Genomic DNA, 24712 nt, shown 5'->3' on the forward strand with positions numbered 1-24712 from the left:
AAGGCCATCCGACCTGCCATGAAATTGCCTCCACACCCTTTATATTCAATCTCATGTTGCTGCCAATGCCCTTTGTAAAACACAGCTTCCAGAATTAGCAGTTCCAAAGTTTTGATTTGAACACCAGAGACTCATTTGAACAGAATGCTGCCAGTAATACTGTGTGGTGGTTCATTTCCATTGCAAACGTGACTGGGTTAATAATTACCTGGAGAATTGGCAGTGGTTACAGAGACATGTTTGTGAGGGTTTCCCGAGGAAGCTGGGGTGGTAGTTGGTATGAGGGGAAGTTCCACCCTCAGTGTGGTGGGCATCATTTAATCAGACGGAGTCCTGCCAGAATCTAACTAGACAAAAGGAAAAATCTCCCTTCTCCTGGAGCTGGGATGTATCAGAACCCAGGATCTCTGGCAGTTGGACTCCAGGACTTGTGATAATTCCATAGTCACATAGAATGTACTTTGAACAAGCTCACCCTCTCTACTGCATTCTCTGCCTGTTTTTATTTCCTGTATTTGGTTGGATTATGCTGTATATATCTTTATGATATATACAGGTATAGCTCATGTATACCCATATATATGTACATACATATGTATGTATACTATCATTCAATATTCCTCATTCCTACCCACTACTGACTCCACTCCCCCACCCCATCCTGTTTATCTTCCACTCAGAAAGTTCATTTACACTCATGTTTTATTACTATCATCATCATCATCATCAACATCTTCATCATCATCCTTTTAGATTCCACATGTGAATGTAAACATGGGATATTTGGTTTTTTGAGCTTGGCTTATCTCGTTCAACATGATGTCTCCAGTTCCATCCATTCCTGCAAAGGATATTAATTTCATTCTTCTTCATAGCTGAGTAAGACTCCATGTTGTTACTATAAACAGTATGGTTACTGTGACTAATGCTGTGATAAACATGGAGGTGTGGGTATTTCTTGTATGTGGATTGATACTCCTTCAGATATTTGTCCAAGAGTGGCAATGGACACAGGTAGGTTTTAGGTTTGTTGAAGAACCTCCGAACAGATTTCCATAGTGGCTGTACTAGCTTCTATTCTCACCAAGTGTATGAGGGCTCCTTTTACCCTGTATCTTCACAAGTATTTTTTGTGGTCGATTTTCTTAATGATCACCTTTTTGCTGGAAGTGAAATGGAATTTTTATAAACAAGATTTTTAAGTCACTGGGGACCTAAAATCTGAACACATCTGGAAACATACTATATGTACCTCAAGAGTCCAGAAAGGCATTTTCCTCATGGATAAAGACTGTCTCCCTAAGAAGGAAATACTTGCCAGAGTCCTGCAGCATTTACAGGAAGAATGTGAACCTTTGTTTTGATGCTACATTATACAGAGTGTCTAACACCTACACCACTCCAAAGCAATGATAGTAAACATCTTTGTCCAAAAACCTGGACACACTTTCATCAAGTGGACAAGTAAAAATTCAACGATTTTAATCAGTATTCTTGCAGAGAAGTGTGGATATGTATATGCATATATACATATATATATCAAAATTGAGAATTTACAAATAAAACCCGATGCATTTAGTCTAATGTCCTGTAGTGTCTTTGACTATGATTTCAGAAATTCAATTCCACTGCATACCAAGATTGAGTTTGAGATTGAAGCTCAAGTTCAGCTGACTTTGGAGGAGTTGAAAATGAGAAAAATAGACAGTGCTCAATAAAGCAAGCCTTGCATGCTCATCCTGCTCCTTGAAGATGCTGGAGTGTAGGGATTCTGTGTCTAGACTCTGGTCTTCACACAGGATCAGCAGCCGGTGTCAGATGGCTCTAGCGTATGCAGTTGCAAACAAACAGACAAAAAGAACTGTAGGGAAAAAAACTGTGGAAAAGCAATATCTCAGCAAAACTGAATCTTGTTTGTAGTCCAGACCAAGTGGGACTGAGCTCTAGGCTGAAGATGTCCGTGATGTCCAGAGTGCACCTGTGGGATGGACTCCTGAGATGGGGGCCAGCAGGGCTGGGGACACTGTCTTTCCCCTGCTCATGGCCCCAAGTGCAAAATAGTCAACATGGCTGTGTGGGCGAACCTGAAGCGGACAGTCCTGTGGTCACCACTTTCCTGGGATGGAGACCCCACACTCATACCAGCCCACATAGTAGTAGGGGGTTCCAAAACCAATGTGGCCAAAGCTGACGGGCTCCTGGCGATACTGGCGATAGTATCCTGGAAGGGTGATGGGAATAAGAGGGGAACAAGGTGCATTAAAATGATTGTCAGGCAAAGTCTGCATCCTTCCAATCTCCCTCCAGACCAAAGCCCTCTGGCAAACTGTTCTTACTTCTAAATAAGCAGAGCCACTGGGTGGGAGGGGCTCACCGTAGCCTGAGGTTTACCTCAGGCAGGGTCAGTAGGAGGTGATCTAATTGCTCTATTTCTCTCTCCTCAACAAACAAGGTAGCCTAAGCCAATCACCAGTGCACTCTCACCTTGGGGCAGCCCCTGAGCTCTGTAAATAAAACTGAGTAGGATTCACACTTGCCTCTCATGGAGCTTAAGGCCTCCAATATGCCAGAACTTCAAAACCCTATAGTTTGATGATCAGGACTTGGGTTGGACTTTTAGATCTTTCAAGGGTATCTCTCACAGGAAATAATCCTGTGGCATTAATACCACTTCACCATTGAAATAGACATGATGCTCCAACCTACCCACAATGTTTCAACTCAACAACTGCTCTCAGGCTTGGCCTATTTAGTCATGCCAAATAAATGGCTCCTTGTGATACTACCAATGACGCTACTGATTAACCAGCTTCTAAGACTCAGGCCATGATCACAGGCAAAGAAACACAGTAGGGTACAGACAATATAGGCATGTAACTGTAGCTCAGGGTAGCTATAAGAGCCTGGAAAATTATGATATATTGTGTATATTTGTTGTGATAGTCAAGTAGGCTAGGTTAGGTATCTGATCCAATATTATTCTAGATTTTTTGACTTCTTATTTTTATTTTTTAGGACCTAAAACATTCCGAACATCCATCTTCAAATGACAAAACAAGGAGAAGCTACGATGAATCCTGTCCTTCTGTTATTCCCTCCTCTTCTATCCTCAGCAGAACAGAGTCAGCATGTGTTCATATTTACCTTGGATGGTAGGGAGCGCTTCTATATAGGACTGAGGCCCTGTGCGTCCATCAAGGTGCGAATCCACAAACTGGCAGTGGTCTTCCCCTCTTCCCCAGCTATCTCCAATGCTGTAGAATGTGTCTACATAAAGGAATATGACAGTGAATGACTAGTGAAGTATGTCACTTGCATCTGGCTTGGAAGCTGGAACAAGCTTTGAGGACCATTACAGTTGGGCACATTACTTAAGTAGCCTGTTTCACACATTAAAAAAAAATGGTTAAAATGGCACAATATCAGTAAGCATTGTAAGGATTCAGCAAGATGGTATATCCTAAATATTTAAGCAATGGTCAGAAGGGAGAAACCATGAGTGACACATTGGCAGTTCTAGTCTATACATGAAGGACTTGTTCCTTAGTTTTGCCAAAGGAATAGAGAAAACTGGGATAGAAAATATATAATCAAATAATTGTGAGAAACAAGTAAACAGGTCTATACAAAAAGGAAAAAACCCTTTTTTAGAATTGGCTGATTGCATTATGTTCATTTTCAAATTAAATTTTTGACTTAGCAAACATGTATACTATGAGGGAGTTTCACTGTAATAAATCCGCAGATGTATAGTTTTATACATGAGAGGGCACAAATCTGTAGCAGAAGGTGCTGTCCGTGGTCCTGAACCACTACAGCACAGGATGGCAAAATTATGTCTCCCACCGTGGGAACCAGAGAGGATGTGTGACCTCTCTCAGAGATGTTGAAACAGAAGGACACAGTTGGAAGATACAGGCAACAGCAGAGAGAAAATTCCAGAAGTTTGGGAGAAAGGCAGATTTGTAGAAATTGTCAGAGCAAGAAAGGGGAAGGGAGACAGTATTTTGACATTGTCTTGAAATGATCCCTACTAAAAGTGATATCTTAAGAGGGTAAACAAATAAAAATGACATAATAAAATACAGAATGGTCAAAAGGAAATATAAAAGATTATCAACTAAAAAATGAATAGCTATGTTGTTTTGAAATATGAAACATGCTAAAGCTGGACACCAGTGGCTCACTCCTGTAATCTTTGCTACTCAGGAGGCTGACATCTGAGGATCAGGGCTCAAAGACAGCTTAGGCATACAAGTCCTTGAAAGTCTTCTCTTCAATGAACCTATAGAAAGTCAGAACTGGAGCTGTAGCTCAAATAGTAGTGCATCAACCATGAGTAAAAAGAGCCAAGTGAGTTGGAGATGAAGACCCTGAGTTCAAGCCCCCTTACTTATACAAGAGCAAACTACCAAAACAAATTGGAATAGATGAGTTAAAACCAACTGGCCAGAAAATGAATTTTTAAAGTGTTAGGAGTCCAAGGTTCTTGTGTCTTTCTTTGTTTGAATCCCCAACCGTGCTGAAAATGAGGTGATTTTAATTCTGACAGAGCAAGCAGCATGGCTAACATTCATTCACAATCTGCATTTTTTTCTTTATTAAGTGGTGATGGTGGTGGTGATGGAGGGGGTGGTTTCCTCAGTTCTCCCAGTTGTTATTGAATTAATAACCAATAAAACAGTCTTTTAAGTTTCTAACTGAATTTCAGACTTTCCTCCCAAAGTAAGTGAATTTAAAATACACACACACACACACACACACACACACACACACACACACACACACACACACACACACAGAGGAATACCAAGGTCAGAAGTAACAACCTTATGGTAGAGCCTGTGAAACTGGTTAGTGTTTGAATGATGACAGGTCCAGGCTTCAACTCTATGCACCTTCTCTGTCAAGCTTGTGTCTGATAAAACCAGACTTCTCCATACCCGTGTGGCCACCGTCCTCATGGACCTACCTTTCAAGTTGTCACTGAGGTAGATCTTATATCTCAGTGAATTGCAAAGAACGACTCCCACAAACTTTTTATACCACGTCCGTTTCACATATTGCCGACCGTGGCAGTCTGTGTAGCCCGGGTCGTGTTTGAAAGCAAATGGAATCCAGATGGGCTCACCACCTTGACAACAAAAAATACAGCTCTAGGTTATGCAGCCTCCCGTGGCCTATCATCATTCTTGCAGTGTCACAGCTTAACCTATTTGCTGAGCCTCCCCTCTTCACTCTCCTGTTTGAGTTCTGCAGTACAACTTGTGAATTCCTTTTACCTGAGCATGTTGACAGTATTTGGATTTCATCAAGGAATGTTTGGTATTAAGACCTAAGCTTCACAGGGAAACCAGCTGTCACAGCAGATTTGATCTTTTGGAGCATGCCATCCTGCCACAAGCCCCGCACCGTAGACTCCCGTTCTCTTGTCATTTACAAAGTCAGTCTTGAGCTTAAGCAATTGGACACTTAATTCATCTTGCCATTGTTTCACCAACTGAGAGTACTCACAAGGGTTGTGCAAATAAATATCTATTTTATGCATGTTGGCTACCTCCATCATGGGTTTTCACAAATATTATCCACAAGGGTCCTATTACATTTCCAGGTCATTTTGTTCCATAGATCAAGATGGAGGGTAGATGGAGAATGGGTAGAAGTTGTCATAAAACTATGAAAATTCAAAAATGGCCCAGAATTTCTACCTGTGAGTAATCACAGCAACCTCACCTCCCATATTCAACCTGATAAACCAGGATGCCAAAATCCTTAGGATGAGACACTTACCTGGGGGCCTCACTACGAGCAGAGGATTGTCTGTGAAATGAAAAGAATAAAAAAATTACTTTGGACCGTACTTCACAAATTATGCACATGTGGGAGAAAATAAATGGAAGAATAGAAGTGAGGCTTATTTCTTAACTGTCAAAGGTTTTCTTGTTTTAATTTTCTGGGCATTTCTTTTAGAGGAATACTCATTTCTTGCTAGCTGCCTTATTCACATAAAAGCTGTGGGATTCTGAAAATGATAAAGTTGTAATATTGGATGCTACAAAATAGTTTGATACCTTTTCATTTTTAATAAATTCTATATTTAAAGAACAATGTGTTAGCTTCCTAAAAGAGTACAGATCATCTACTATATAATCCATTCACTTCACTTTTGGGTGTTTATCCAAGGTAAGATGTAGGTCCATGCCAACATTTAGATATGAACATTTTGGTATCTTTGTAAGAGTCACAAAGTAGAAATAGCACCAATTGTCCTGACAGGTGATAATAAAAGAGAATGAAGTATTGATGGGATGACACATGGTTTTGCTCTAGGAAGCCAGTCGATGGGACACACTGCAGATGACAGGGGACGCTCTAGAGGGTGAGTACTACTCTACAGTGACAGAGCAGAGAAATGGCTGCTGCTGACAAGCCCCGGGCAGCCTTGCGGTCTGACTCATGATTCTCACATGGCTGGGGTGACGGGTGTTGAGCTAGCACATCTGGATTTATTTTTATCACTCTTTAGTTTTGTGGTGTTACGGATCAAACTCAGAGTCTGGTACATGCTAGGGGAGAGCTTCGCTGCTTAGATACATCACTAGTCAAATCTGAGTTTCTTGAGAGCTCTTGAATTAGAACCCTTTTTTAAAGTGCTGGTCACTTGGCTTGAACTCAGGGCCTGGTCACTGTCCCTGAGCTTTTCTGCTGAAAGCTATCATTCTACCACTTGAGACAGAACTCTACTTCTGGCTTTTTGGTGATTCTGGTGATTCTGGCAGGTAAGAATCTCATGAACCATGAGCCACCAGCACCTGGCTGGTCACTTACCACTCAGCCCCTTTACTTCCCTCAATTGCTGGTAGTGATATGAGTCAACTGAGGAAATAACAATGCTACTAGGCAGCAAGGAATGTGGGTGTGGCCTCAATTCTTGATTCCTATTGGTCAGAGAGAACATGAAAAATAGGGGGCGTGGCCAGAAATTAGTGATCCAGGAAGAATGAGTGGAGTCACAATAAAAGCAGTTCCTACAGCCCCTCCCCATAATACCCTGTCCAGTTTGGTTGGGGGCATGACGGGCCTGCTTTTACTGGATGTATGTCGTTTTGTGGGGGTTTTTTGGGGGGGAGGGGTGGTTAGTTGTAGGGCTTGAGCTCAGGGACAATGCTTAGGCCTAAGCATTGTCCCTGAGCTCTCTTTGCTCAAGGCTAGCACTCTACCACTTTAAGCCATAGTGCCACTTCTGGTTTTCTGGTGGTTAATTGGAGAGAAGAGTCTCACAGCCTTTCCTGACCAGGCTGGCTTTGAACTGCGATCCTCAGATCTCAGCTTTCTGAGTAGCTAGGACTACTGGCATGAGCCACCAACACTCAGCTTGGATGGTATAGTTTTATAAACACCCATGACACAACTATGGTCACCAGAGTTTCCACTAGACTTCCAACTATCCTTTCAGGAAGTGGCATCAAGAATACAACTAGCTGGCCACATCCAATGTCTTCATGTCTTCACTCCATGCAGAATTAACTCTATTGTTCTGGCCATATTTGCTTGCACTTGTATTCTGACCAACAAGTCACTGGGGTTCATAACGGCCTTGATGTAACCTATTCTTCCAGTTGCTCTGGGTCTGGATGGTGCAGGGACATCACAGGCCTGGGCCTCTTCTCCATGTACATTGGTCACGCTGCATACAGCACACATAGGCCATGCATAGCAAATATTTCCTAGGCTAAAGGGAGTTTGAGGCAGTGGAGATCATCTTCTTTATACATTTCAATGAAATCTTACCATAGCACATGTTCCACACACTCTGGCTGGTGATCTCAGAGGATTCAGACATATAATCATAGGAGAGAAATGCTGCTCCAGAATAAAGTCAGTCTGTTAGCTGGGTAGTCAGCTAACCAGCTGCATCCAAATGATGTCCACTGTGTCTAGAATCCAGGTTCTGGGGCAGCCCTCAACCACTCCAGAGCTCTGGGACATCTGTTTTAGCACTGATCAGTAAGTTTTCTCATCCCGGGAGTCCAGGTGAGACCTAGGCCCATTGTTGGGCTGTAATCAAGCCATGGATCCAAACGAGGTTCTCATGTAAGGCTGGGCTGGAGAAGGCTCAGTTTCCAAGCTCCTGTGATTGGCAGCATTCCGTTCCTCACAGAGGGCCTCCACTGGCTATCGATGCTCTCAATTTTTGCCACATGACCCTGTCCACAGGGCAGTTCACAACATAGCAACTAGATTCTTCAGCGCTCCCGGGAATATGAATCCAAGATATGGGAACCTGAGGTAAGACTAGGCCCAGGCATTTTTGTTGTGTTACCGTTTGCCAGCTAGACTCACCACCCCTCCTTGTTCCTGTGCACCACGGCCCATGTGACAACAGTTACAACAAATACTAACAGAAAGAAAGAATGTTTATGTTATAAAGAGGGCCTTAGCGAAACTCCTCAAATGGAAAAGAAAAGATCTGACTGAGTTTTCACTCAGCTGTAGTTATTATTTTGGAGGCTTGATTCTACTCTTTAGAAAGGGTAAACAAGAAGAAAGTGCAGCTACTCATACCTGATTCAGTAACGAATGAGACCGAAGGACTGACTGGTCCATAGCCATGAGGATTTCTGGCTTGAACTTTAAAGTAATATCTGAAATAGGAAGAAAAACACTTTTGAAAAAGAAATTTATTTGACTTGTGTATATGAGGCAGACTCAAGCTACTGAACACTTAAGATTTTGTGGCATGCTTAGATCCTAATTCATTTTAATCGCTAGTGATCTTTGCATTTTTTCTGAACTTTCTCATCTTAATAATTTTTGAGCTGATAAAGTTATAGCACAGATGACATGGTATTGGCAATAGAATAGGGACATGAGACAAACAGGTGGGTCATCAGATGACCCCTGGTCTGGGTTGTCTCCCCTCTGCTGATTCCTGATGACACCTGCTTGTTCCAGCTCAAGACTCAGGTCCCAGCTGAGCTCTACAGCCTGACAGAGAGAAGTTAGAGCGTCAAATTTAAAGTCAAATTCAAATTTTAACCCAATCCTCCCATCACTGAAGTCCATACAGAAAAGCAGGATGTTGAGTCCCATATGGTGGAACTCATGCCTGGCAGGCAAAGGGTGAACCTGGCTGGAGGCTGGCACCTTCACTGGGACTAATCAGACAGTGCTGTCTTGGGCTTCCTTGAGAAGTGCTGTACTTGACTCTGGAGCCCAGAATGGACACCCTTCAAGTCACTGGGGTTTGAGCTTCTGGGTCTAAAGGGATGAAAAGGAGTAGTGGAAGAGTGATTGGGGAAGAAACGGTTTTGGAACAGAGGATGCTCTGGAAAGCACACTGTCTGAGACAGCTAGCTCATCTGGAGGGAGACTGGGTCTCAAAAGTGGCTGTGTACTGCTGCAGGATAACAGTGCTGGTGAGAGAGGTCCAGGGGCCCTGCAGTGAGCTAGAACTCACTGTGATTTCTTTACCCCTGGATTCCAGATGTCATCTCTCTCTTAGGATGTCCTTTTATAAGCGTAGCGGCTCTCCATACTATAATCTTTTCCTCCGGCTTGGCTAGGAAGAGTGTCATAATTCAATCATCCAAAGTTCTGTATCTGGTTAAGTAAGGCACCCAGATTTCATGCACTACTTAAAATGGGGAAAGGTTATTCCTGTTGACCTTTCTGGGCCCAGAGCCTGAAGCCTGTGGAGCCAGTAGCTCCACAGAGCCTCTCCTGGCCTCACAGTGAGCAGATATTTTCCCGTAACTTTGACTAATTGGCAAAGGAAAAGCATTTGGTAAAATTACTCTTCATAAAGTCATTCCTGTCTTATTTGGGAGTATTCCTTTTTTAATTTCAAAATTTTCAAAAGACACCCACAATTAAGAACATCTGTGTATCCAAATCTTAACATTGTGTGCTTCCTAATTACTCATACTTGTGTGTGTGTGTGTGTGTGTGTGTGTGTGTGTGTGTGTGTGTGTGTGTGTGTGTGTGTGTGTGTGTGTGTGTGTGTGTGCTGGTCCTGGGGCTTGAACTCAGGGCTTGGTCATTTGTCCCTTGCATTGTTGCTCAAGGCTGGTGTTCTACCACTTAAGCCGCACTGCCATTTCCAGCTTTTGCGTGGTTAATTGGAGATAAGAGTCTCAGGGACTTTCCTGCCTGGGGAGGTGACTTTGAATTGCAATACTCAGATCTTAGCCTCCTGAGTAGCTAGGATCACACATGTGAGCCACGGGCACGCAGCAGTTATTCACAACTTAATCAGTGACTGTGGGGTAATTTAACCCAAAAGTTCAAGCAGGGTATTTGGCACGTGTCAATAATCCTGGCCAAAATTTTTTTGGGGGGGTCTGGTCGTGGGGCCTGAACTTGGGCCTGGGTGCTGTCCCTCAGCTCTTCAGCTCAAGGCTAGCGCTCTACCACTTGAGCCACAGCACCACTTCCGGCTTTTTTTCTGCTTATGTGGTGCTGAGGAATCGAACCCAGGGCCTCAGGCATGCAAGGCAAGTGCTCCACCACTGAGCCACCTTCCTAGCCCCTGGCCAAAATTTAAAGACACTTTTTTTCCTTAAAGAAGGGGAAAACAAGCATAAAGGTTGGCTTTTATATTCAGAAGCTACATACATGGAGGCATTTCTACTGCCTAGTCAGTTCCTTAAGCCCTTGCTGGACCTGTTCTAACCCCTGGTCCCAGCTCCACAGAAGCACTCCTGGGTCACTCTGGGACAGGCTGAGGGACCTCAGGGATGCCTTCGTTTGTCGCTGACACTGGGGAGTTCTCCTTGTTCACACAAGATCCTAGTTCTTCAGAGAGTCCACGCATGCCAAATCCTTAGACTCCTGTCCACGAGAACCACACCTACCGTGTCAAAGTAAACATGAGTGTGTTGAGTAGAGAGCAACACAAAACAGTGAAAAATGAAGTTCTCAGTTTCAAAAACTACATTCAACTTTTTCCATCACCTAAAATATGCCTTTTATACTGTGAATAAAGCCTGTCTCATGCAAGCCGCAAGGCCTGCCTTCTTATGTAAGCTGTTGGCACCTCTTTTGAAAACTCTCAGAGGCAACAAATCTGTACTGGAAGAAAGGACTTGGTGCACACAGCCCCCAAAGATGGATCGGGCTAAGTTTAGTGAATAAAGCAGATTCCGTTCACTTCAAGTCAAAAACAAGATTCAATCACAAATCACCAAAGCTGATTCTTAGGCACTGGCTTCTATGCTACAGAGACTGACTTCCTATCTCTCCTACTGGCTCCCAGGCTGGGTTCGAGGCCCAAGCTCCAGGATGGACCATCAGGGAAATGTTCCCTCAGCAAGAGGGACATCTGCATCCAGGAAATGCAGGAGAAAGAAATGCTCCATGTCATAACATGGTGTAGCCACTGTCACAAGGGTTTTGAGGAGACTGGAGTAGGAAAAGCCACACATGCTGTGTCCTAGCCTGCACACCCTACCCCAAGAGCACAAGGCTGCCTTCTAGGGGGAAGCAGAAGAGAACTGGGAAGGAATCTGACCTTGGGAAGTTGAGGATGGTGGAGGTGAAACCCGCACTGTCTGTCCAGCTTCCTCTCACCCTCCTCGCTTACCTCCTTTTGAAACTTGTTTTTCTTCCTGTGTCTTCTTGGAACAATTTGGCCTTACCTCTCACACCTTCTCTCCAGCTTCATTGTTTCTTTTTTCATTTTCTTTCCCTTTTTTTTGTCAGTTGTGAGAATAGAACTCAGGGCCTGGGGGCTGTCCCTGAGCTCTTTTGCTCAAGGCTAGAGCTCAAGGGTAACACTCTATTGCTTTGAGCCACAGCGCCACTTCCCATTTTCTGGTGGTTTATTGGTGATAAGAGTCTTGTGGACTTTCCTGCCCAGGCTGGCTTTGAACCACAGTCCTCAGATCTCAGCCTCCTGAGTAGCTAGGATTACAGACATGATCCACCAGAGCCCAGCAGCTTCACTGTTTCTTATGTTTTAGATCTAACTCCCCCCACTCCCAGGAAGTTCTCCTAACTTTCTCTTCTACCCCAGGCTCGGGCTAAAACAACAACAGCAAAGTTCAAGTAGGAACTGTCCCAGTATTTTCTTATGTTTCCTACTGATACTGACCAGTGGAAGTAGACATATTTATACTCTTTTTTTTATTGAATCTGTCTCCTCTACCAGACAGTAAGTTCATGGGGACAGGACTGGAAGCTCCTGGGGACAGGACTGTAAGCTCATGAGTCAGGACTGTAAGATCATGAATCAGGACTGTCAGCTCATGAATCAGGACTGTCAGATTATGAGGGCCACAAGTACATCACCCTGCATCCTTGCATTCCCCTTAGGTGGTGCCTGGTCCAACGTTAACACTCAGGAAGAGTTTAGTGAATTAATATGGAAAACAATGCCTGTTACAAGGACGAATAATCCACCATTGCACAGAACCACTACCTAATTTTCTTCAAAAGTTAACTTCCTTCTGTAGGGCAGCACAAGTTCTGGAAGGCATGGGATTCCAATTCTGTCACAGTTTTGTGACACAGTTCTGGGCGCATCTTCAGCTTCTGAAGCAGTGGGTGGCTGGGCTAGCACAGCTCTGTCATTCTACACACAACAAAACAAATGCTAATCCTGCCTCTCCCATCCTGTCGTTTTTGTTTTCTCTAATCAATTCTTCATTGCTACCAGGGAAAAATAAAGTACTTTCTCAACTTTCTGTTTTGCTACTCGCTTGCCGAATCTGAAATTCTAAACAACTTATGACTGCTCCATCATAGGGAGCCTATACAGTACATTACAATGCTCTGAGCAAAGTTCTCGGGCATTCTCGGAAATCTCTCAGTGCCGGGGCAAAGGCTAGATGCTCTGCTCTGCAGCAAACGGCTGTTTCATGGGAAGAGTCTGTTCCAGGCTTCTCCATGCTCCTCTGCCTGTATAGAGCAATCTGGTCCTCAGACCCACCCGCCTGCCACTTTGAGCTATTTGCTAAGCAAGCCTGTAGGGTCTGTGCAACCATGCTGGGGTACAGCCATCTGCAGTCTATTCGGGAATTCTGCAGGACCTGTAGCTTGAAATTGGCTGTGGTGGAATAGTGACATAACAGGAATTGGAAAACAGCATAAACCAGAGATTTTCATTTTCCAGAGAGCCAGAGAACAGGCACCTGCCAGTTCACACATGGAAGGTGTTTGAGGGTCACTACTTCCCAAACCAGGAATAACAGCTCATCCTCTTTGTAGCCACAGGAAACAGTTGTGCCTGTTCCTCACTGAATGTTACAAACTCTTCCATCACGGTGCTCCCACCAGCCAGCCACTGCTCACTTTATGAAGACAAGCTTGTGACCCTTACTTTTGGCTATGTGGTACTGAGGTTTTGACTCAGGGACTCATACTTGCTGGTCAGGTGTTCTACCATTGTAACCCCATCCCCATCCTTTAAACTTTATTTTTTCAGGTGAGGTCTCACATTTTTGCCTGAGCCAGCTTCAGACCATTATCCTCCTACCTGTGTCCTCTCGTGTGGTTGAATCACAAGTACACACAATTATGCATAGCTCATTGACTGAAATCAAGATCTTAATTGTTTTTGCTCTGGCTGGCCTTGGACTATAGTCCTCCTGATCGCTGCCTCCTGAGTAGCTAGGATTACCTACATGAATCATTGCTATGTAACCCTTATTCATATTGAAATGTACCATTCTAGAATGATCTGAACTTCCATATCATAGTACTTAAAATATTTAGCAATTGCTGCTCCATTAATGTCCCATCTCCCCAGTGTGCCGATCACATTGGTGACTTAATCTTCAACACTTCTATCTTTGATGGCATGAAGTGTTTACCATAATAAGGAACAAGATATAAGCACAATAACAACATTACAACATATATAGTAATTTCTCCTAAGTGAAAATGACAAATGTTTAGCATTCACTGACATCCATAAGAACTATGCAGATGATTCAAGGAAACCATAAAAAATGCATTGGTTAACCCTCTGTTTTCAAGCAAAGGGTCTCTGGGAACATGCCCAATCATCTCTTTTGTTTTCAGACATCCATACCTTGTGTTTGGCTTCAGGTTCTCAATGGGCAAATGGGTGACCGATGAAGTTTGAGTGGACCACTTGTTTCTAATGAAGTCTTCATAGGATGCACTGTAGACCAGGTACCCTGGAAATGGGAATAGGAAAGAACCCAGTGAGCATCAAGGAACCAAACTGCACCAGAGGTGTCACAGGGAAGGGGCAGCAGCGCGCACAGGCAGCTCTGGGGGAACTGCAGGGAGAGAACGTTTTGCTAACCTCATTTAGACACATGAGAAAATGTAGTCATGGAACAGATGCCTTGTCTAAGTTCCATCCACTAACTCAATCAATAACTACCTGTCATGCAACTGTTACTTGATACTAAGAGTGGGAGATAAACTAATCACCAAGAAGTCAAGAGCAGTGGGACTCCTTCTGGAATAGTCCATGGGGGCTCCAGGAGCAGTGTAGGGAGAGCTAACCTATGTGAAAGACATGAACTAGACCACAGAAGTCGAGAAGGAGGAAAAGATCCACGGCACTAAATACCTCGGACAGGCAGCCTTTATTTCACTTGGCAACCTGTATCACCCATTAATGTCCCCCAGATAATAAATAAGGATGTTGGTACCAGAAGGCAGGTAAACTAGGCTCTGAAGCCCCTCCTTCCCACGTTGTTTCCTGAAGGGGAGTCTTTTTGTTGTTGCTGTTCAATGAGTATGTTCATTGTCATTCAATGAAATGTTCCTACTGTGGTTTGGAAACATGATTTCTCCCCAAAAGGAAGCTTTGTGAGAGGCTTGGTTCCCAGAGTGGCCTTCCTGGGATTCTTCAGGAGATGGACATGCACATGGTCCTTAGTCATTGGGGGTATTCCTTCAAAGGGACTTTGGGCTCTCCCTCTTTTTCTTCTTTGCATTAGATGAATAGTGTTGCTGCTCCACACATTCCCCAGCACCCCCATCCGGAGCTCCCATGAGAGGCCTAAAGAAATGAGCCCACCATGTCTTGAACTCAAAAGTCCCAAACTAGAGGCTAAAGCCAACTTTTACTATCTATAAGTTAATTGTCTCAAGTATTGCATTACAGTGGTGGGAAGCTTAACACAGTTGCTGCTATCTCCCTAAAATTCTTCTTCCTCTGATGACCTCCGGCTTCCGTCAGAATCAGGAGCTTTCTGTATGGGGAACTGGCGTGTCTGCTGATCCTTAGGCCTGGGTTTTGAACTGACACACATCTCATAAGCCAAGGTCTGGAGGCTCAGTCTTTGGACATTCTGCCATCACTTCCACTTCCCCCATAAGGAACTGGGGCGTACTCGAGCTGGTTACGCAGCAAGCATCCAGCAGGATGGAATGAGGGTGAGCAGAAGATTCAGGATTCAGTAGAAGCTCCTTCTTGACCCTTTCAGCTGGCTTCCTGGCCATTTACAGAGTGGCAGGATGTGAGAGATGGAATTATTTTTTGCATATGGGAAAGCCAAGGCCCAGGGAGATAAAGTAGCCAACTCAACCCATCTGGGACTAGGACTCAGGCTCTCAACTCCATCCACTCTCAGGCTTGCCAATATTCCACCCCATTGAAGGCGACATCTGCCCTTTCCATCAAACATACCCATCTGTGAACCCACTTATTCGTCTATCCGCCCCTGACGGTCTATATTTACTACCTGCGTATCAGTGGAAATTGTGTGGGCATCTGCCCAAGACACACCTGTGACCACATCCCCGGGGGTGGCTTTGTCCCAGTCTACAATGACAAACGAGTGGCAGCCTTCCATGGCGACCACGGTGATGTTGCGAGGGGCTGTCTGGGGAGGCAAGTCGTTCTTCCTCAGATCATTGGGAATGATTTCATGCAGGCTCTCCACTTGGAAATGATCCAGAGCATCCGTCAGAGAGCAGGGGGCCGAGGGATCTTTACTTAGGTATGTCACATATGGAGCTAGAAAAGAGCAGAGGTACACAATCAGATTGCAGATGGCTTCTGGAGGTAGAATCATGGCATCTACTCCATGAAGTCTGACCTTGCAGCATTTTCCAATCCCTAGGCCCAAACATTTGGACAAGTGTGAGCCAGTAAGAGTGTGCATGAGTGAGTCAGTCACCCAACAGTTAACTAGCATTCTCTCACAACAGTGCTTTCCCCAACCATCTTGGGACCAGAAGACAACATCCATTAAGCAAGATATTTCAAGCTTCAGCTGGAAGTACCTTCCCTAGTACTTCATGAATCCACAACCACCTGGGTTGTCTGTGCACAAGGCCCAGCCCAAGCACCTCTCTACAACACCCATCTCTCCTCAGTGTCATAGCAACTACCCCTGTTTATGGTTGGGTCATAGCTCTTTCTACCCCTGTGATCTCAGTCACTTCAAGGGGTCTGTGGATGGGGCCAGGTGTGAGCTGGCATTACTGTTATACCTGAACTTCTTGGTGCAGATAGCATGCCCACAATTAAAAGCTCCAAAGGAAAATCTGCCCAACCCACAGTTTGTTTAATTCCATTCCACCCTGTAAGCTAGAAATGCCAAGAAACGAGGTTGGGCTTTGCACACATGGAACACTCAAGTGTTTTTGCATCACAATTCTTGTCATTCCTAGAGTCCACTGCATCTTTGACTGCTAGGCTCTCCTTCTTAGGACTTGTTGGGACTGAATGCAATTTCTTGGCTCCTCCAACTTCCAATTATTAGTATAAAACTAGGCCTATCGGGATTGTCTGTAGATCTCCTCAGAAAGTTTTGGGAAGTGGGTTATGACATCTTATAGGAAAGTTATAGTCATAAGAAAAATAGCCAACCCATGGTAAGTCTTTCAGTCTTTGGAAGTGCTCTGTAGGACAGCTAATCATAGCACTGAATTCTTTTTCATTTTTCTCTCTCTAAGAACAGAGAGAGCACTTGGTGAATGCAGCCGGACATCGGCACACTGTGGGCAAGCACTGGCATTAGCTCAGAAATGCTACATCAGAGTAATCTTCTTGTTCCTCAAGAACGTGAGGTTTAGACACTCAATCGATTACTGCATCTTGGCTGGAACACTTTCCTGCTTATGGCAGGGTATTTGTTTTGGAAACAGAAAAGTGTGATATTAATTTAAGCTGTTGCTTGTCTCCACTTGCTAACATATTAATCTAACTGTCTCATCAGTGAAGTTCATTCAGGGCATGGGAAAAAAAGACTTGGAAAGAGAATGAAATACAGTTTAGCTACAGAGAATTTCCTACTTAAATTGATTTAATTACTGAGATAGAGGACAAACATGAGTTTCTAGAGAAACTTATAGGAAATAACTGGAGAAAACCAGCTTTGTTTCTGCTTATATCTATGCTAGTGGTTCCTGGTGACACCACTCCATAAGCTGTTAACCCTATGGGGAGAATTTAACAAACTACATGTGGATAAGGCCTGGTAATTAATCTTATCTTAGGGAAACTAGCTTTGATAAAATAGAATGACACATATCCCTAGTGAACCTGATTTTTTTTTTTGGTTGGTCCTGGGGCCTGAGCTCTGGGCCTGGGTGCTGTCCCTCAGCTCTTCAGCTCAAGGCTAGCACTCTACCATTTAAGCCACAGTGCCACTTCCAGTTTTACTGCTTATGTGGTGCTGAGGAATTGAACCCAGGGCCTCATGCATGCAAGGCAAGCACTTTATCACTGAGCCACTTTCCCAGCCCCTGATTTTTCTTTCTGGCTCTTAGGCTACAAGGGCAGCAGCCTCTTTAAATGCTCCTCTGTTGGACACCATCTGTCCTTGAGATCTTCCCCTCTTCTGACTTTTGCAGAAAGTAAATTCATATGCATCTCAACAAGACTGACTCGCTAAATCACCCCAAATGGAAGGAAACTTCACTCTGGGCAATGTTTTGGCCAAGGAATTAGTTACACTCTTCTTCAAAAGGGGAAAGTTAAACAGCCATGTTTCTCCAATCAAGGAAGTTATATTTACCAACAAACCGCTTCTTTCCTGCCAGATCAAATTCTTCCTCAGGGAAGGAGCTGATGGTGCCTTCCTCCTGGATGACCTGCGGTGTGGTGGCGGGCATGGTGGTGGCTGGTGCTGGTGGCTGTGTGGTCTCAAATTCATAATCTGAAAGGAGAGGGAAGCTTGGGAATGGGGCCCTTCCAGGAGAAGGGCACCATTTGAAGTCAAAAGATACTTTCTTAAGATTCAATTGTAGCGCCCCTCCCCCACTGAAAGAACTGCTCTGGCTACACATACTTTGTCTCTAGTAATATACCATTTTTTTCCACATCTGTCCCTTTATAAGAACGGCTGCAGATAATAAGAGAGGAAGAGAAATAAGAAACCATATGACCACGAAAACAGGGTTTTACGGTAATAGCTGTGGGGACCCTTGCAACTTAGAACCTTTAGAAGTTGTGGGGTCCCAAGAATAATAACAGCATCAGTTGTCAGTGATTCATGTTGCTGACCCAATACTCTTCCTGACCAGAATAATTTCCCCTTGTAGAGCCATAAAAGGTTATTAAAAGTGAATAAAAAAACTTGAATTAAAAAAAATCTGGGTATAGTCTATTTTTCCTCTGCTGAGGAGGAAGGTAGGATTAAAGATCTAAAGAGAACTCATTTTTTAACATTAAAAAAACAGTAAAACCATGCTTCAATTGTCCAAACATAAAAAGACTGGTTATTTTCCAAGGTGCCAAGAAATCCTCCTCAACTTCCTGACATGTGCTGTTTTTCTAAATCAAGTTTTCTTTCCATACCGTAGTGGATTAAGTCACTACATCAAACCTGGTTAGAAATAAATACAGCATCAAAGGTGACATTATTCACACAGCTATAGCTTAAGACAATTGGGGCCAAGGCTGGTGATAGGCTGGGGTGAGAGGGGGTTTTGCAAATCCTGAGCACATCCTGAGCTTAGGTGTCAAAGTCCTCAGCAGGTGGGGACAAGTTCCCTATGAACTTCTGAACTACAGAGGCAGCGTGCACAGCACACAAGGTGTTCTATAGGCCCCAATAATAACAGCATCAGTTGTCATTTCTTGAGAGGCCGTTCTAATTCCTGCCAAAGGCACTTCAGATACATGTGCATGCATGTGTGAGTGTGTGTGTGTGTGTGTGTGTGTGGTGTGTGTGTGTGTGTGTGCGTGCATGCACGCACGCGCACTTGCAACACTGGGGTTTAAAAATCAGTGCTTCGTGCTGTATAGGCAGGTACTGTACCACCTAAACCATACTTTATAGCCTTTTGGGGGAAAGGGATGGAATGAAAGGATTTCATTATTTTTGGAATAAGATCTGGAGTGATGGCCTGCACTTTGATTTTCCTATTTAATCTTCCCACACAGCTGGGGTGATAGGCATGTACCAACACACTCAGGGAGTTTCTGAGCTTTCTGCAAGGTCTAGTCTCTGAGATTCTCCAGATCTCTACTTCCCAAGTAGCTTAAGATTACAATGTGAACCACCGTACAATTCCTGGCTCATTTTATATTCCTGAACGTACTGTACTTGAAAAGATACTATAATAAGAAGCAACACATCTAGCGGTATCATATTTTGTATGTAATTAGAAAAGAGGAGGAAAGAAAAAGGTGTGTGCGAGAGAGAGAGAGAGAGATGCGAGAGAGAGAGAGAGAGAGAGAGAGAGAGAGAGAGAGAGGGGAGAGAGAGGAGAGAGAGGAGAGAGAGAGAGAGAGAGACCGTCAGGGAGGAAGTCCAGATGATAGTTAAACCATATGGTTTGGCAAGCAGAGGTAGGGGAGAGAGCCAAAACAGTAGCAGCCCTAGTATTTCTTCACCAGAAAGAGACTGTGAGGGGGGACAGGGGTTGGGGAGATGTGGGGGGGGGGGAGATGGGAAGGGATGGGAAGGGGAAACAAAGGAGGAGGCAACAATGCTTGATAAGAAATGTACTCATTATCTTGCTCATGTAATTGTAACCCCGCTGTAAGGTATTTTCACAATAATAAGAGACTGTGAAGGATTTGTTGAGAAGCTGCATTTGCTTGTGAAGCACACTGCTTTCCTTTAGGTCAAAGGTGAATTCAAGAGGGACTCTAAGGGGAGTGATGGCTCTAACCACCATCTCAAGTCAGTCCAAAGGAAATTGCAATTGAAATCATCCACTCAAAATCAGATCCTTGGGGAGGGAAAGAAAATACACAAGTGTTTTAGAATCCACTTGTACCTTCATCATATACAACATAAGCCTCTTCTGTCGGTGTTATGTCTGTCTCCAGGCCTGAGAAATCATCTGGGGAGGAAGAGAGAGCAGGAGTCATCCTGTGGTTCTTCCAAGTGCTGTCTGAGTTGGGCCCAGGACATAATATAACAGTTATCCACCTGAGTGGCTCATGGAGACCAGCCAGCTATACCAGCATCTCCTCACCTCTCCAGAGACCAGCAGAACTCTGGAGTGGTGCTCTCTTCTTTGGGATCAGAAAGGAATGATATAAATGTCCCCTGACCAGGAGCTAACATCTCTCTGTTCCTGGGGATCCCTCTGCCAACACAGCCCACCCACCCATTAATCAGCTAGGATTATCAATCATTACTCAGAAATATTCCACTGGTATGAGTCTATCTGCCTTTTGGGACTCTAGTTTGATTAATATCATGAGTGTTAGTCAGGCACTGTGACCCAGGCCTGTGATCTTAGCTCATCAGGAGGCTGAGTTCTGAGGATCACAGTTGAAAGTCAGCCCAGGAAGGAAAATATATGAGATGCTTATTGCCAATAAACCAACCAAAAGCCAGAAGTAGAGATATGACTTAAGTGATAAGAGCACCAGCCTTGAGTAAAAAAACCCAATGAAAGTATAAGGCCTGAGTTCAAGCCCAAGTCCTGGCACAAAAAGTGTTCATGTGCTAACACAGGCAGGCCTCGCCAAGGGCAGTGGCACATCTAGAGTTGGCTGTCCAGCCCTTCGGAAGATGATGACCTGAAGCCACAACAGCCAGTGAGAAGCTAAGAACTCTTGAGGCATTACCAGCCTCTGCCTGGCATGTCCTGGGGACCGGTGGATGTTTACAAGTTGTAGATCACCTGGTCTTCAGGGACAGGTGGGTCGTTTCATGAAAAGCCATTCAACACAATTGGATGTTTCCATAGGTCACTCCAAGGTCCAAGAGGTCCAAATAGGTCAAGAGGTCCAAATCCCAGTTACTAATGAGCTGGTACAAAGTAGCTTCCAGGTTTATACCAACTGAAGTTTGGAGTTATTTTGTCATTGGTTCCTGGCCTATTGTATTCTTCCTCTGTCACATAACTTTTAGGAACTTTGGGGACTTTTGACTTTTAGTATTACTTTTCCTGGTTAGCAGTGTAATCTTCTCATTGATTTATCCAGGTCAAAAATGAATAAATTGTGCAACTTTCGCATTCTGGGATGACCAAGAAGAGGAAAAGTGTTTTGTTTCCTTTATTGATTTCTGGCATTAAGGTTAATTCCTTGAGGTGCTGAAATACACGTTTCATGCATTAGCTCACAGAAAGATGTGTGCAAGCTGATCTTTTCTTGAGATGAGTGATGGTTGTGGCCTCTGGAATAAAGGAACATCCTATTTAATAACAATACTTTTTTTTCCTAAAGACCAAATCAACTCAGGAAAAAATTTTCTAAATCAGTGTCTTGACTCTAAGAAAAAGTAATGTCCAGATGTAATGAAGTATATTTACAGTTGTTTTAGAAAAGCTTGATTTTTGCTCCACCTGGATGCCATTCAGAGCTATTTGGAACCATGCAGAACTGGACATTTGATGACATTCATGCCACCAGCTGGAACCTCTCCATGTAAATTCAGCTGCCAGTCTTCAACCATAGTGGCGGAGTTCTTATTCCCTTCAGTAGTTTACTCATGGTCATAAAAATGGGTGAAAAATATCACCAAAAAAAGAGAATCTGAGCCCTACAGAGAAACAGAAATATGAAAAAAAGATTTACTGTTCATAGTTGAGAGAAGGGGAGGAGGAAAAGAGGAAGGGTAAGTAACAGCCCTTAGAATCCAGGAGTATTTTCACCCTCGATGATGGGTCCGGCTCAAGTGAATATCAGTGATTCTCTGTATCCTCTGTCAGGAGAACAAGTCTGGCAGGGTGGAGCTATTTACTATCATGGCTGATGTTTTTCTGCACCATGGAATAAGGTTATATTACAGACTCTTGAATATTCATCTGGCTCAGAACATTTCCAAGTACACACAACTTCATCAATGCACTGTAGAAAGAGAACCTGGAAAACAAAGACCAATGGCTTTTACTTCCCAGCTGGAAAACAGACAAGACCTACATATTCAAAAGATGACTGGGTACCATGAGGAATTAGAGATGGAGCAAAAGCCACCCTCTCAGGTACCCAAGGAATATACGTTATCTCATGGAAAACTCAGGTCAAGCAAAAAACACTGTGTATGTGTATGTGTATGTGCATGCATGCGTGCCTGTGCATGTGTGTAAGAAGAGAGAAGCATAAAAAATGCATCTGTGCCTACAGAGACATATGACATCCATACAACTGAAGAAATCCCCAGAAATACAGCTTGAATGACTGCATGACTGGGTGGTGCAAAAATATTCCAGAACATCATTTGCAAGCAGTGTTTTCAAGGAAATGAGAGGGGTGTGATTTAACAAAGTGAGCCAAGACTCTCAGATATGGAAAGATGCTTTCAAAACTAGAGAGCTATAAACAGAATATTAGCACTCTGCAACTAGAATGGGATGTCAGATGATCAGCCGAAGGAGGGCAGAGGAGGAGGGGTTTCATTCCGCCTCCCCCCGGCTCCTCAGTGGCCACTGATGCAGGTACCAAGTCATAATCACTACATAATCAACAATAAATGCTGCAAGTGAACAAAAGCCTTGGACAACATGTTGCTGAGCAAAGCTCAGTGTATACACACGGAGGCCCAGCATTCACAGAGGGCAGCATGGACTGGACTGGACTCAGCATGATGAAAGAGAAGCGTTAACGTGAGAGGCAGGGCAGGGGGAGGGAGGCGGGGAGTAAGTCACTGGTGGCTCTGCAGAAGAGTCCTTAGAGTGGTCATTTTTCCAACATTACACCTCTCTACTCCAAGTGTTAGTGCAGAAATCACAGAATGCACTTCTGCATATGGTGGCCACAATGAAGCACTCAGCCAAGAAACACTGGATGTATTCATTTTATAGAGGGTGCACAGACTTTTCTTGAGCAATTGGACTCACTATGTTCAAACCTCAAGCCACATTTAGAACCAAATACTTCCTCTGTCTCTTCCTCTCAAGAGTGTTTGGCTGGTGGGGTCAACTTAGAGATGGTGAGAACAAAGCAACTATAAGAGCTAAAATGGAGGGAAAGAGAAAGGAGAGAAGGGGGCACTTTGGGAAGTGATGGGTGCCAATCACTTTGGTGACTGTGGTACATTCAGGACTATTTTCTCGTCCCTAAACTCATCAAGTTGTAGGCACTAAACACTGGCCACTCTTCAGGTATTAACCAAAGTTATCTCTTTAAAGGAAAGAGATAACTACAATTTGCACACATGCAAAAAAGTGCTTGAGTTGCTAGTGAAGCAGGAGGAATTTTAAAATAAAAGGCCACACAAGAGTATCTTAAAAATAATAACATATAATACATGAAAATATTGAATAAGGGTACGTTGCACTCCCAAACTTTAATTCCCTCCCCACAAGATTTTGCCTTTATTTGTACTAGTTTTCAAAATTCTGCCTCTGAGTAGATTATTCTTCAGCCTGAACTAGGGAATTTGAAGAATGCATCTAAGTAAAGAAAAACATATAAGTAAATATGACTTACAGAGAAGAGACACAAGTTTCCATGCTTGCTAAATTAAAGCTAAAAGAAAAAGTATGTGAAAATAACATGCCATAAGACTTTTAAAAGACAAAAATAAAATGCACATAATTATAATCAGATTCTAATCATTCTTGTTTACAACCAATTTTAAAGCAATTATCTATTTTAATTAGGCTTCTGTTTAAAAACAAACACATCCACACATGCAGAAGAAAAGTTGTGGTACTAGAAATTCAAAGGTAAATTCGGATTGGTACTCACTGGATAAACAGCAGAAGTACTTCCTCCCCAGTGATGTGGTTCCTTGTTCCACTGGGTGAATTTGTTGTCAAGTTTTCCTCTTTCTTTGGTACTTCTCCATGAACAGAACGGCTTCAAACAGCATCTTCATTTTGGAAACTGCATTCACAGGCACATGAGCTTCTCATGATCAGCAAGGATTCCAAGCATGGAAAGGATTCCTGGGAGGAAGGAAGGGTCTCCAGGCTGTACTAGCTTCGAATACTGAGCTCACAGCAGACAGTGCAATTCATCTCAACTGAAATTTATCCCTGTTGCTGGCTGGCTCCATCCACAGCAGTCTGAACAGTGGCCTGAACAGAGATGATGATGACCTGCGGCACCATTGCAGCCTGGACCATCACATCCCAGCTCCATTCTTCCGCACGAACACAGAACGACATGAAGGGCAGCTGACTGCCGGGATGGAGAGTGGCAAGGCTGGGGGAGTTCATCACAGGAAGCTTGCAGATCCATAAGAAGCCCAGCCAAGTGAGGATTAGCATTTTCCAAAGGGAAGGCTGGTGACGTCGGCTGCCAGCCTCGCTGTGGAAACTCGACTTTCCTTAGATTCACAGGGAGACTGACCATTCAATGTCCAGATGGTTCACCATGTCTAAATCCCACAGTTATTCACAAAGCCAGCCTCCCTCCCCCCTC

The 24712-nt window shown here is 43.8% G+C and overlaps 1 protein-coding gene across 1 annotated transcript in view; it reads right to left on the minus strand.

Annotated features, from left to right (window-relative positions):
* Positions 1 to 1484: 1484 nt before the first annotated feature.
* Fndc1 (fibronectin type III domain containing 1) overlaps positions 1485 to 24712 on the minus strand; it is a 54270-nt gene continuing 31042 nt past the window's right edge. Inside the window, exons 15-24 of the mRNA XM_042689758.1 lie at positions 22319 to 22321; positions 20164 to 20229; positions 17952 to 18092; positions 15713 to 15943; positions 14036 to 14144; positions 8566 to 8645; positions 5791 to 5820; positions 4973 to 5134; positions 3145 to 3267; positions 1485 to 2221 (exon numbers count right to left, since the gene is read on the minus strand). Of these exons, the coding sequence (XP_042545692.1) occupies positions 2106 to 2221; positions 3145 to 3267; positions 4973 to 5134; positions 5791 to 5820; positions 8566 to 8645; positions 14036 to 14144; positions 15713 to 15943; positions 17952 to 18092; positions 20164 to 20229; positions 22319 to 22321 (1061 nt within the window). The 3' untranslated portion in view covers positions 1485 to 2105. The remainder of the gene's footprint in view (positions 2222 to 3144; positions 3268 to 4972; positions 5135 to 5790; positions 5821 to 8565; positions 8646 to 14035; positions 14145 to 15712; positions 15944 to 17951; positions 18093 to 20163; positions 20230 to 22318; positions 22322 to 24712) is intronic.

The sequence above is a fragment of the Dipodomys spectabilis genome, unplaced genomic scaffold (assembly GCF_019054845.1).
Source record: "Dipodomys spectabilis isolate Male_0828 unplaced genomic scaffold, ASM1905484v1 ptg000126l, whole genome shotgun sequence".
NCBI classification, from domain to species: domain Eukaryota; kingdom Metazoa; phylum Chordata; class Mammalia; order Rodentia; family Heteromyidae; genus Dipodomys; species Dipodomys spectabilis.